The sequence below is a fragment of the Phyllostomus hastatus genome, unplaced genomic scaffold (assembly GCF_019186645.2).
Source record: "Phyllostomus hastatus isolate PE091 unplaced genomic scaffold, TTU_PhHast_1.1 phas_contig_62, whole genome shotgun sequence".
NCBI classification, from domain to species: Eukaryota; Metazoa; Chordata; class Mammalia; order Chiroptera; family Phyllostomidae; genus Phyllostomus; species Phyllostomus hastatus.
The window spans coordinates 1,017,647-1,031,223 of NW_025333921.1; the positions used below are offsets into that span (position 1 = coordinate 1,017,647).

General features: G+C 36.1%; 1 protein-coding gene across 10 annotated transcripts in view; it reads right to left on the reverse strand.

The window, feature by feature from the left end:
* RALGAPA1 (Ral GTPase activating protein catalytic subunit alpha 1) overlaps positions 1-13,577 on the reverse strand; it is a 262,117-nt gene that overhangs the window by 85,979 nt on the left and 162,561 nt on the right. For all 10 annotated transcript variants that reach the window (XM_045848431.1, XM_045848430.1, XM_045848425.1 and 7 more), the window contains 2 exons: positions 12,133-12,994; positions 9,099-9,170 (listed from right to left, as the gene is read on the reverse strand). In XM_045848431.1, the coding sequence (XP_045704387.1) occupies positions 9,099-9,170; positions 12,133-12,994 (934 nt within the window). The remainder of the gene's footprint in view (positions 1-9,098; positions 9,171-12,132; positions 12,995-13,577) is intronic.

Here is a 13,577-nt window from a genome sequence, read left to right on the forward strand (position 1 = left end):
TCAAAAGCTGCCTTAATATTACATGAGTAGAATGGATTTTTATTTGAACCCATTGTATTGGTGAAAGAAAGAAAACGGTTTTCTTTAATTTAAAAAAACAACAAAAAAATTTCATGGTTTCATTTGATACAGAGTATCAAAAAATTATGCTGTCTCAAGGAAGAAGTCCTCCATATATTCAAGGTATACATAAGAATGAAAGCAGTTTAGCAGAAGCAAAGAAGTAGAAAATAGTAAGATAATGTGAAAAAACCACGAACAGGCAAGGTTGGTTGGTATGGCCTTAGTTCTAGATCAGCAATTTTCACATGGTGTGCTGTAACAATTTTCAAAACATTCAATATCTGACTACTTAATCAGGGACACTGACCTTTTTTCCCTCAGATAGTCCATTAAAAAATGACAACAGCCAACACAACATAGATGTCTGGTGTGAATGAATCAAAATTACATCTAATTTTTTGTTAGATTGGCAAAAAATATATTTTTTGGTGTGTGCAGAATTTTAGTAATTAGTTTATATGCGCCATGAGATGAAAAAGGTTGAAAACTGCTGTTCTAGACTAAAGAGTCTGGTCAGGCACTGGGATGTCACTAAGGAATAAAAATGAAAATCTTACTTTACAAAAGTTATTCTGGCGCTGAGGACTGTCTAGATGGGGAAGAGCCTGGAGATGAGAGCCTACAGACTGCTTAGAGAGTTGTTATAACTCGTATAAAGAAATAGTAAGACATGAACAAAGAGTGAGTAAAAGATAAAAGGGGGAGACGAAAGAACTGACAATAATGATTATGAAAATCTAAGGCTAAGGGAAAGAAAATGGTGAAGTCTGGGAGACTGAAATGGCACCTCTGAACACAATTGGGAAAATAAGCAGAAGGATCTGATTAGGCAAAGAAACAGTGACCTGGAAATGTAGCAAGCAGGTAGGGAAAAATTTACAACAGTAGGTACAGAATCATGACTGAGGATAGAGAGAGAGGAATACATGGACAAAAAGGAATGGGGGTGAGAAGCCATGAGAGATATTGCAATGAGAAGGATAACTATGTTTGGGGTAGGAGGTAGAAGATGAGCCACTGAAGACAAACAGGAAATAATTAGAGAATTAGGAGTTGAATGAGATACTTTTAGTGTTCCAAAAGCCAGGAAGAAGAACATTTTTTTAAAAAAGAGTAGACAACTACCAATTTTTAAGCGATTATAATACTCAGGGTTTCTTTAGGGCAGTGAAACTATTCCATATTATAGTACAATGGTGAATACATGTCATTATACATTTGTCAAAACTCATACAATATATAAGAAAGAGTGAACTGGAAACTATGAACTTCAATTAATAACTATGTTAATAATGGCTCATCAACTTTAACAAATATACCACACTTGATACAAGATATGAATTAAAGGGTAACTATGTGTAGAAGGAAAGGGTATGCTAGAACTCTCTGTACTTTGAAATAAATTATTTTATAAATCTGAAACTGCTGTGATTAAAAAATGCCTATTAAGTTAATTAAATTAATTAGATAAATCAAAGAGGCTGATGTGGACTGACAATACTTTAGAGTTGATGGTAGGGACACTAACTTCAGAAGGATATTACAATAGAGAGGAAGAGGTCTGAGAGCACATGGTGAACAAGACAGCAAATGAGGTACGATTCTTACTCTCAAGGAAATGACTATCTAGTACTAATGATAAATTATTATTGGGAAGAGTTAGGATATAACAACTCATAGACTACTTAGAGAATTATTACAATTGTTTTGGAAAGAAGCAACAGGAATATGTAGGTGGTAGTAGTAGTAGTAGTAATAATAAGATGATAAATGCTATTGACACGACAAGGGTCTGTGAGAACACATGGAAGAGCCAAGCATAGCCTCATGGAAGAGGATAAAAAAGTAGGAGTACTTTAGGAAAAGGATTTTCATTAAAAAATGATGTCTAAGCTGAGACTAAAAGGATAGACAGGAACTATACTCAGAAAAAATTTACACCCCCTAACACCTAAAGTAAGAAAAGAAATGTAACAAAAATTATGAATGTATGAATCTTTACTATTTACTTTGAAAGTCTCAATGAAATGGAATTCTGTAAAAAAACAAAAACAAAAACTGAAATTGACATAAGACCTAAAATAAAATCTGAAAAGACTAATAATGATAAAACAAACTGAAGAAATTGGAAATTTTACTTATTTTTCCAAATTTTCAAAGAATAACTTTATAAAATGGGCTATCACATTAATTCAAAGAATGTAATAATAGACAAAAATTAACTACAGAATATGCTAACAGGTAGACCCTATTTCAAAATAAAATTATAGTAAATTAATACAATAAGAAGTCAAAAGACCTAGTAGAGTTAATCCCAAGAATATAAGAATTATTTAATATTAGTAATCTAGTGATATTGAAACACAAAGTATACATATCAATTACTTAAAATTATATAAAAATCTCAATTGATGCTAAAAAAGCTTCTAGTAACATTTAATAACCTTTCGTTATAAAACTTCTAGAAAACAGGCTATTTCCTAGCATGATAAAAAGTCCCTATTTTAAATCAGCAACCAAAGATATCCACTCTTACTATAACTATGTAACACTGTAGTGTAATTTCTGGTCACTGCAATTAAAGGATATAGGCAAAAATATGCATAATTTTTAGAAAGGAGATTTGCAGAAAATAATCACATGCAAGCCTAAACAAATCCTAAGAGGAATCCAAGAGAACAGAGTAGAGAGAAGCTACAATCACCCCCTCCCAGAACAAAATCAAAATTACAAGTAAATTATATAACAATCAAACTGAATAACCAGCTAAAGACTATCTGAACAGAAGTCTTGTAACTAAGGATATACAGAAGCAGCTTATCAAGACTTGTAGAAGGGTAGTAGATGCAAAAAGGGCTCGCCCTGCACCTATTTGTGGCAGTTCAGAATCTGGAGAGATATCTCAGCTATAAGGTCCCCATTAAGATTCAAGGGGAATCAATCCCATGCTAAGCTCCCTAGGCCAAGGTTCCAGAGCCAAGAAGAGAAGCCCACATAACCTCTGGCTGTGAAAATCAGCAGGAAATCCATCCACCAGGGTGATACAAGAGAGTGATAGAAACCCAGGAACCTTCTTAAAGAGCCAGCATACACAATCTTGATTGGCCAGGGAGACACTTCACCCTGGCCTCTGGTGCAGGGATGGCTACTCAGAGTGAATTGAAGTAACACTAGAAAAGATTTGGTTGTGTGGCTTTGGGGAGAGGGCTGGTGCACAACCACCAATATTCCTGTGCTGAGTCCTTCTCCCACACTATCCACAGATGCTATCTTTACTGGGTTGAGCCCTGACCTAAAGATAGCATTAAGTCTGAGAGATGCATTAGAAGAAGTGAAAAATCTGAAGTAATCGAAGCAGTGATCAAATAATTTTCAACAAACAAAATTCCTGGACCAGATGGCTCCACAAGAAAAATTTACTGAACATTCAAGGAAGAACTAACACTTCTCAAACTATTCCAAAAAGTTCAAGAGGAGGGATGACTCCTAAGTTCATTTTATGAGGCCAGCATTATCCTGACTCCAAAACCAGGTAAAAGCACTATAAAGAAAGAAAATTATAGATTATTCCTGATAAGCATATATCCAAAAAATCTTCAAAAAATATTAGCAAACCAAGTTCAAAACTATATTAAAAAGATCATACACCATGATCAAGTGCGATTTATTCTTTGGATGCAAGGTTGGTACAATATACACAATCATCAGTAAGTCAACAAACAACAAATGTTGGAGAGGATGTGAAGAAAAGGGAACTCTCACATGGTGTGGATGGGGCTGCACCTTGGTGTAGTCACTATGGAAACCAGTATGGAGGTTCCTCAAAGAATAAAAAATGACCCAATGATTCCACTTCTGGGTATACATCTGAAGAAACCCAAAACACTAATTCGAAGAAACATATGCAACCCTATGTTCATTGCAGCAAGATTTGTAATAGCCAAGATATAAATGCAACCTGAGTGTCCATCAATAGACCATTGGATAAAGAAGATGTGGTACATATATGCAGTGAAATATTACTTAGTTATAAAAAAAACCCATAACATTTGCAATAGCATAGATGGACCTAGATAGTATTACGCTAAGTGAAATAAGTCAGATAAGACAAATACTATGTGATTCTACTTATATGGCCAGGTTGAAGTTACATAGGTATTCTTACACAATGTTGGTAACATTAGAAATTAGTATTTAATGAAAAACAATTTTGCAACATATATGGCCTGAAATGAGTTCTTATGCTTTGTTCTAGTAATTCTAGTTCTAGAAATCCATCCTAGGGCAAGAAATTTTTTAAACTTTAAGTGGCATCATAAATAAATATTTTTGAAGAATATCAAAAGTGAGGGAATGTTCACAATATAACGTAAATTTTTAAAAGGGTGAGTATATATTACTAGGATTCCAGTTTTGTAAAACAGTCATAAACATGTCTATCAAAAAAGAGAGACTGCAGGCTAAGATGCAGGTGTAGGTAGACAGACTGTGCCTCCTCGCACAACCAAAAGAAGGACAACAATTTAAAAACAAAAAGTAACCAGAACTGACAGAAAATCGAATTGTATGGACGTCTGACAACCAAGGAGTTAAAGAAGACACATTCATCCAGACTGGTAGAAGGGGTGGAGACAGGCAGCTGGGCAGAGAGAACTCGTGGCAAGGTCACGGCTGGCCGACTGGGCAGTCCCACATTTGTGTACAGATAAACTGGGAGAATCAGCTGGGGAGTGGGACAGACTGCGCAGCCCCGGGTCCCAGCACCGGGAAATAAAGCTTCAAACCACTGACTGAAAACACCTGTGATGGTTAAGGCGGCAGCGGGAGGGAACTCCCGGCCTCACAGAAGAGTTTGTTGGGGAGACCCACAGGGTCCTAGAATGTACACAAACCCACCCACCCAGGAATCAGCACCAGAAGGGCCCAATTTGCTTGTGGGAAGCAGGGGAAGTGACTGAAATCTGGGGAGAGAGTGGAGAAAGCGCCATTGTTCCCTTTTGGATCCCTCCCCCACATACAGAGTCACAACACAGCTATAGGGTTACCCAGCCAGGTGAATACGTAAGGCTCCGCCCCTTACTATATAACAGGTGCATCCAGACTAAATAAATAAATAAATAAATAAATAAATAAATAATAATAAAAAAAGGTCCAAACAAAAGAACAGATCAAAGCTCCAGAAAAACTAAGCGATGAAGAGACAGACAACCTATCAGATGCACAGTTCAAAACACTGGTAATCAGGATTCTCACAGAATTGGTTGAATTTGGTCTCCAATTAGATGAACAAATGAAGGCTACACTAAGTGAGATAAAGGAAAATGTACAGGGAACCGATAGTGATGGGAAGGAAACTGGGATTCAAATCAATGGAGTGGACCAGAAGGAAGGAGGAAACTTCCAATCAGAAAAAAATGAAGAAATAAGAATTCAAAAAAATAAGGAGAGGCTTAGGAACCTTCAGGACAATTTTAAACATCCCAACATCCGAATCTTAAGGGGTACCAGAAGGAGAAGAGGATGAGCAAGAAGTTGAAAACTTATTTGAAAAAATAAGGAGGAGGACTTCCCCAATCTGGCAAAGGAAATAGACTTCCAGGAAGTCCAGGAAGCTCAGAGAGTTCCAAAGTAGTTGGACCCAAGGAAGCACACACCAAGGCACATCAGAATTACATTGCCCAAGGTTAAAGATAAGGAGAGAATCATAAAAGCAACAAGAGATAAGGAGAGAGTTACCTACAAAGGAGTGCCCATAAGACTGTCAGCTGATTTCTCAAAAGGAATCTTACAGGCAAGAAGGGGCTGGAAAGAAGTATTCCAAGTCATGAAAGGCAAGGACCTACATATAAGATTACTCTATCCAGCAAAGCTTTCACTTAGAATGGAAGGGCAGATAAAGTGCTTCTCAAATAAGGTCAAGTTAAAGGAGTTTATCACCAAGTCTTTATTATATGAAATGTTAAAGGGATTTATTTAAGAAAAAGAAGATAAAAAATATGTACAGTAAAATGACAGCAAACTCACAATCATTAACAACCACATCTAAAACAAAAATAAAAGCAAACTAACCAAACAACTAGAACAGGAACAGAACCACAGAAATACAGATCATATGGAGAGAGGGGGGGAAAGGTACAGAGAATAAGTAGCATAGATGGTAGGTAGAAAATAGACAGGGGGAGGGTAAGAACAGTATGGGAAATGTAGAAGCCAAAGAACTTGTATGTATGACACATGGACATGAACTAAAAGGGGGGGGGAGAATGTGGGTGGGAGAGGGTATGCAGAGTGGAGGGGAGTGAAGGGGGGAAAATAGGACAACTGTAATAGCATAATCAACAAAATATATTAAAAAAGAAATACTGAAGATCTATAAGCAATTGTTAACAATAGTTTTATAAATATGTGGTTTATTTTTATTTTATATTTTCTATTACATAACCCAAGAAATTAAACATTATTTTAAATAGATCGTTGAGGAAAGTTAAAATAAAAACAACCAGTTAGGAATTACCAGAAATGAGTCAAGATTACATTATTCCATAAATGGTGGTAAAAGGCATGGAAGCGATAACAAAAGTTTGAAAGCATAGTTTGAAAGCATAGTCTGAAGAATGTTTTGTTTTGTTTAAAGGCAGATTACAAGCAGGCATACAATAAGAGGAGTGAGTAGAAATTCAAAATGAAAACGGATAACTTTTGGAAGATCCTACAGCAGGCAGAGAAGGTGGGACACAGAAGTTTAGAGAGGAAAAATGGCTTTTCTGAAAGTGAGGGTTAGCAAGAGAAGATAGCTCAACATAGAAATTTTAAGAGACATATATTTAAGGCAGAGTTGTGTGAAAGGCCTGAGTAACCATATTCACTTTGCACTCCTGTAAAATAGTGATGACATGGTGGGTGGCTTATATCAAGCGAGCTTCCCAATTGTCAGAAATCACTAGATTTAATTAGTCAGGCTAATGTGTGTTAAAATGTGAACGTGTGGAGGAAGAACGAAGGTTAAGAACTACTGTTCTAGCAGATTGTCTTTCACACAAGGAGATCAAACACTTCAATTGAGTTCTTAGGTAGAATAGAGATGACCTTTTGACCATAATGAAGAGTTTCAGAACAAAGAAGTACTACAGAATAATTACTGTGAGAAACTAAGAAAGAAGTAAACATGGATAAGAAATCTGCCAAACAGTTGAGAAGACTGTTGAAGTAAAGGAGCATGAATATACAGTAATATTTATATCATACTGGGTTGATAATTTTATCTATAAGGTACTACTGCCTAGGAGTAGAGAAAGTAGATGTTAAAAATGATTCTGATTAGAGCCCTGACCTGTGTGACTCAGATTAGCTGGGCATTCTCCTGCAAAACAAAAGGTCCATGGTTAGATTCCTGGTCAGGCACATGCCTGGGTTGTGAGATTGTCCTTGGTTGGGATGCAAATAAGAGGGAACCAACTGATGTTTTTCTTTCACATCGATGTTTCTCTCCCCCCCCCTTCCCTCTGTACATACATAAATAAAATCTTTACAAAATGATTCTGATTAGAGAATTGATTACTGCTGTGTGTGTGTGTGTGTGTGTGTGTAAACTTAAATGTAGAATAGTTTTTAGGATGCTCAATATGGCATTTTTAAAATAGTTGACAATGTGTGAGTTTCCTGGATAGGAAGACAGGTGAAATCAGAGGTAGGTGGGCAGATTTACTGTGGGAATGGGAGAAGTAAAAAGCTGGAGATATGCAAGTATAAAACACCAGTTGAGTTAAGACATAAGAGAGTGAGAAATGTGGATGTTAAGGGGGTTGTAAATTTCAGATCTCAGAAATAAACACATTCTTAATAATGATGACATCCCAAGTGTTGCCAAAAAGCACCTATCCCAAAATTCCATTTTTTGGAATTTTTTTCCAAGGAAAGGAAAGTAGGCATATATACAATAATTAACCTTATGAGAATTCAAGTTAAGTAATATTTTGTAGTTTCTAGTACTGGTTTCCTAGGAAATCTCAACCAGGCATATCAAAAAACTAGAGATCATTAAGATAATGATATGGCAGTGTTTTATGCATTGAAATCCACATTTAAATGGGTATATATTCAAGGGCTTAAAGAGAAATCAGATTTATAGCAATATAAAAACTATATCCACCTTCTTTGCTCTATTAGTATTTTGTAGGTACGAGCTTGTATTCACCATTCATTTCACTTGAATCCTCTTAGACTAATCACAAAAAGTATATTTGGAATCTCTAAGTGTACGAAAACAAGACAAAACAAAACAAAACAAAACATAAAAACAAAAGAAATTATAGGCTAAGTCTGAATTCTGCAATTCAAAAGATGATTCTGAGCCCTGGTTGGTGTAGCTCAGTGGATTGAGTGCGGGCTGCACACCAAAGCATCGCAGGTTCAATTCTCAGGCGGGGCACATGCCTGGGTTGCAGGCCACGGCCCCCAGCAACCGCACATTGATGTTTCTCTCTTTTTCTCTTTCTCTCTCCCTTCCCTCTCTAAAAATAAATAAATAAAATCTTAAAAAAAAAAAAAAAGGCTGGCACAGAGAACAAATTCTTTTTTTTTTTTTAAGATTTTATTTATTTATTTTTAGAGAGGGGAGGAAGGGGGGGAGGGAGAGAGAGAGAGAGAGAGAGAGAGAAACATCAATGTGCGGTTGCTGGGGGTTATGGCCTGCAACCCAGGAATGTACCCTGGCTGGGAATCGAACCTGGGACACTTTATTTCCCAGCCCGCGCTCAATCCACTGAGCTACGCCAGCCAGGACAGAGAACAAATTCTTAAAAAAAAAAAAAAAAAAGATTCTGAAATGCATAAAAAAGGTGTAACCAATTCAAAGATACCAAACATTTTAATGTAGCCCTACATTTTTTAAAAAGTTTATTATTCTTAAGGTATTAATAAATAAAATACAGATTCTGCTCAGTAAGTTGTAACTCAACAATACAGTATTATTCACATATAAAGAGAGAAATAGCTGAGAGTTGCTAGTTAAAATTTGAGGTTTTCCAACAACTTACCACTGTCTTGAATCCAAGTTCCTAAGTTCTCTAAGTAGTTTTTCATTTTTCTTCAGGAGATGAAAGCTCCTCCTAAACAGAAAAATTTATAAATATTTTCATCACCTTGGCAGTGAATGACAGTCCCAGAAATACTTTCCACTCTACTCAGGCAACTCTTAACACTTTTCTTGACTTATATTTCTGAAACAAAGGAGAACAGGCCTTAAAAAAATGTGAAGAATGCATGTCATTATTTCTATCCAGACCCTCAGAAATTTCTGCCAGTGGATCATTATCTATTGACCACTTCATTTTTCTTTGCAGATGCTATAAGACTCCCAAACTCTTTCCAGAAAAAAAATGAATAAAAATACTTATAGATTCCTTCTCAATAGTTTCATAAAGTGAGAAAGTTTTTTCTCATGAGAAATAAAATAATATTCTCAAAATCGAAATCATTACCAAGTAAGCATGTATAATCTGGATGGAGTTTGCTTTCTTCCTTGTTTTACATTGGATTTTCTACACTATGAAGCAATGTATGTATACATTTACCAACTATGTTTTATAGGTACAGAATACAGTAGTTCCCACCCTTTCTCATGGTTTCAGTTACCCATGGTCAATTGAGTTCCAAAAACATGAAATGGAAAACTCTAGAAATAAATAATTCAGAAATTTTGTGCATGGTTTTGAGTAGCATGATGAAATCTCACTCTGTCCTGCTCCACCCTGCCTGGGACATGAATCATCACTTTGTCCAGCATATCCACACTGTTTATGCTGCCCACCTGCTAGTCACTTAGTAGCCATCTCCTTTATCAGATAGAGAGAAAACACATTGATATAACTTCATTTATAGCATACTGTTATAATTGTACTACTTTACTATTAGTTATTATTGTACTTAATTTATAAATTAAACTTTATCAGAGGTATGTATGTATATGAAAAAATATTCCAAATATATGTAGTACTATCCTGTTTCTGGCATCCACTGGGGGTTTCTGAATGTATCCCCTGCAGAAAAGGGGGGACTACTGTATGTGCAAATTATAATCATGAAACCAGTGCTTAGTGACAATACAGCCTCTCACTTTTTTCTCTAGACAATATACAGCAAAAGATAGTAGAATGCATTTATAGGAGTGGCAATTACCTGTATTTGGATATACCATTAAGCAAATTGTGTTCCTAATACAATGTGGCTTTCTCCTTAGGCAGAGGATATTCCCTTCTAATAAATGAAGGGTTTAAATCAAGTTAAACACTAAGCAAGCAAGGAGAACTCCATTTCAATGCTTCATATGCATTTGAATGACTTTAAGATTTATACATCTAGTGCACAGGTGGCAAACACAAGGCCCACGGGTTGAATCTGGTCCTCCACCTTGTTTTATCTGGCCTGGCACCTTGTTTTTACCTGGGCAGTGCTGAGCTCTTGCTTAACTGTTAAGAAGTAGTTACATTTATACAGTCCTAAAATTACATTTGGCCCTTTGAAAGCAACGACAAGGGTGATGTGGCCGCTGGTGAAAATGAGTTTGACTCCCCTTAAGTGATATCTGAGCTTCCCTCCTACTACAAACTGAACAGAAACAATACATTAAATAATGCTTTTCTATTTCCCTACAGCTTTCAGTTTTACAGATATTTAAAAAATAAATGTTAATAATGCTTTATGCTAGCATGTAATTTTAGTTATTTATGTACATTACCTAATTTAATCCTTACCATTATGTGAGGTCAAAGTTATTTCCTCAAAGGTTAAATGACTCTAACCTGGGTCCTCCAATTTAAGTATAATAATGCCTTTTCATTTAACTCCTACCTAACTTACTTGAATACTTTGTGTGTTCATTCCAAGTTTTTAATGAGGTTTTGCAACATGCACACAAAGAAAACATTTTTAAAAAAATGATATCCAAATTCTTTTCTGGATTTCATGCTAAATCTTGAGTTAATTCCTCTGATCATATTGATACTTGTCTTAAAAAATTATGTGACATAGTAAGAAATATATCTGGGCTCTGCCTGTAGTCCTTGACACAGAGCTCCTAAAACTCTTCTTGTCAATTTGTAAGTGATGGAGGTGATAGGAACATCTCACAGTTCCTAGGTCCTTTAGGATTTCCTGAGTACTGGGAGTACCTTTTGTTCCAGTGAAGTGACTCTTGGTGGGCTCCTGGGTAACTTGAGGATGAGGCTTTGTCACCAGAAAGAGCAACCATTATTAGAAGGGTGAAACTTTCAGCTCTACCTCTGGGCAAGGGGGGAGGGCTGGAGGTTGAGTTAATATCAATTATGCCCAAATGAATGAGGCCTCCATAAAAATCTCAAACCAAGACATTTGGAGAGCTTCTAGTAAGTGAACACATTCAATGTGAGTGTAGCACACTCCCACTCCACAGGGACAGAAGCTCCTACACTCAGGACCCTTCCAGACCTCACCCTATATACCTCTTCATCTGGCTGTTTATCCATATCCTTTAACTGTCCTTTATAATAAACAGGTAAATATAAGTAAATGTTCTATGAGCCAACGGAATGAATGATCAAACCCAAGGAGGGGATTTTGGGAACCCCTGATTTATAGCTGGTCAGTTAGAAGTACGGGTGGCCCCGAGGGAGGAGCAGTTTTGTAGGTCTGAGCACTTAACTATCTGTGCTAACTCCAGGTAGTGTTGGAACTGCCTGGTGTGAAAAATCCACACATTTGGTATCAGAAGTGTTGTGAGTAAGATAAAGTTCTTCCTATTAGCTTACATGAAGTTTGGGAAAATAAAATTTTTTCAATTATATGAGCTGTATTTTCTCATTCAGATAGTTTTACTAGTCTTATGAGAATGTTAATATTTAATTTATTGGATTTAGATGATCTTCTTAATGCCCGAATCCCGATATAACGTGGTGGTCTCAAAAAACAATCTGCCCACTGGTCAAAGAACTAATTGGTTGATAAAATTTAGTGAGGAAAAGAACAGAGACAAATGCTTGATCAGAAGATAAATAAGACTAATGTGAAAAAAAAAATTCTCTATTTTGTTCTTACCTTTTGTCCCAGGAATTCATTCCCAATATACTAAGAAGCAATCTGCAATAATAAAATGCTGACTGAGGCTTTTGAGGTGCTGGTTCATCTTGCTCCATAGCTTTCATGTTTAAGTCATTAAAGTGTTTCTCAACAAATTCTTTTTCCTCTGTATGTTGCTTAAGGATAGCATTGATAACATCATTTTCCTGCTTTTCAGAAATGCACACAGGTTGTGGAGCAGGAATATTAAGTGAGATTCCAGTTCTCTGTAAGCATTCAGGACTAGTTACACCTAAATACTGCAAAAGCTCATCAAGAACATCTTCTTCATCTCTGATTGTATCCCAAGTTGGTACAGTTTCTCTAAATCTTTTAAACTGGCAGGAAATCCCATCTTTTACTATGGTATCTTCTAAGCATTCATTAGATGAAGGAGGTTCTTCTGGCTTCTCTTGGCGAGACAATTGAAGTATGAGAGAAGTAGGTTCTGACAAGCCACTTATAGGAGGTGGTCCATACAGGATGGCAGAATCCCATGAATATTTTCCAGAGAGATCACGTACTATGATTCTGACATTTGAATTGGCTGATGCAAGACCAGCAGATAAACCTCCTCCAGGTATACTCTCTTCCGATCTGATCTGGATACAGGACACTAAGGTTGTGTTGTTCAGCACAAAGAACTGGATATTTGGACTCTCAAAGAGTTCAGGAGACAGTTCCGCACTCTCACTGTAATGATTGTCATGATTTTCACACACCTGACTTGTTAACATAGCAGGACCACCACTCATGGGGTAATGGCCCAAATGATTTACCAGATGAGTGATAACAGTGCGGGCAGCTATAGATATTAATCCTTGCTGCATTTGAGTTTTCACTAGAAATAAAAAAATAAGTGAGTGGGAATACTATTGCTTCCTAGAATGTCATAAAACAATGAAACATTAGACAACAAACATTGACTTTATCACATTATCAAAATCACATTAAAATATTTCAGTAATTATTAATGTTTCTAATTCAGACAGTACAGGAATGATAGCAGAAAAAAGAAGACTATTCTTTAATAAGTTTTCCTGTCAATTTTATAAGGAACCCCTTTTTAAAATTTTTGTGTATGGATTCTTAATTTAAACTTAAGCCTTTAAATCTACATCATACCTTAAAAGGATGATCAAAAGCATTAGAAATCACTAAGCACATAGATTAGAAAGCCAATGAAATCCAACTGATAAGTTTATCTCATGAGCAGATTCAAAAACAGTTTGCAGCATGTCTTAAATGTCAATTATGGCTTTTATCGATGATGTAAAAGCTTCAGAGAAAAGTACGATCTTTTGTTAAACTTCAGGAGTCAGGATCAATTTAAACAGTGAGTCAGTGTAGCCAGTATATGACAAGTAAGCTTTATTTTAAAGAAAAAAAATATTTTATGAGTCTGCATATGTATTTTTTTCCTA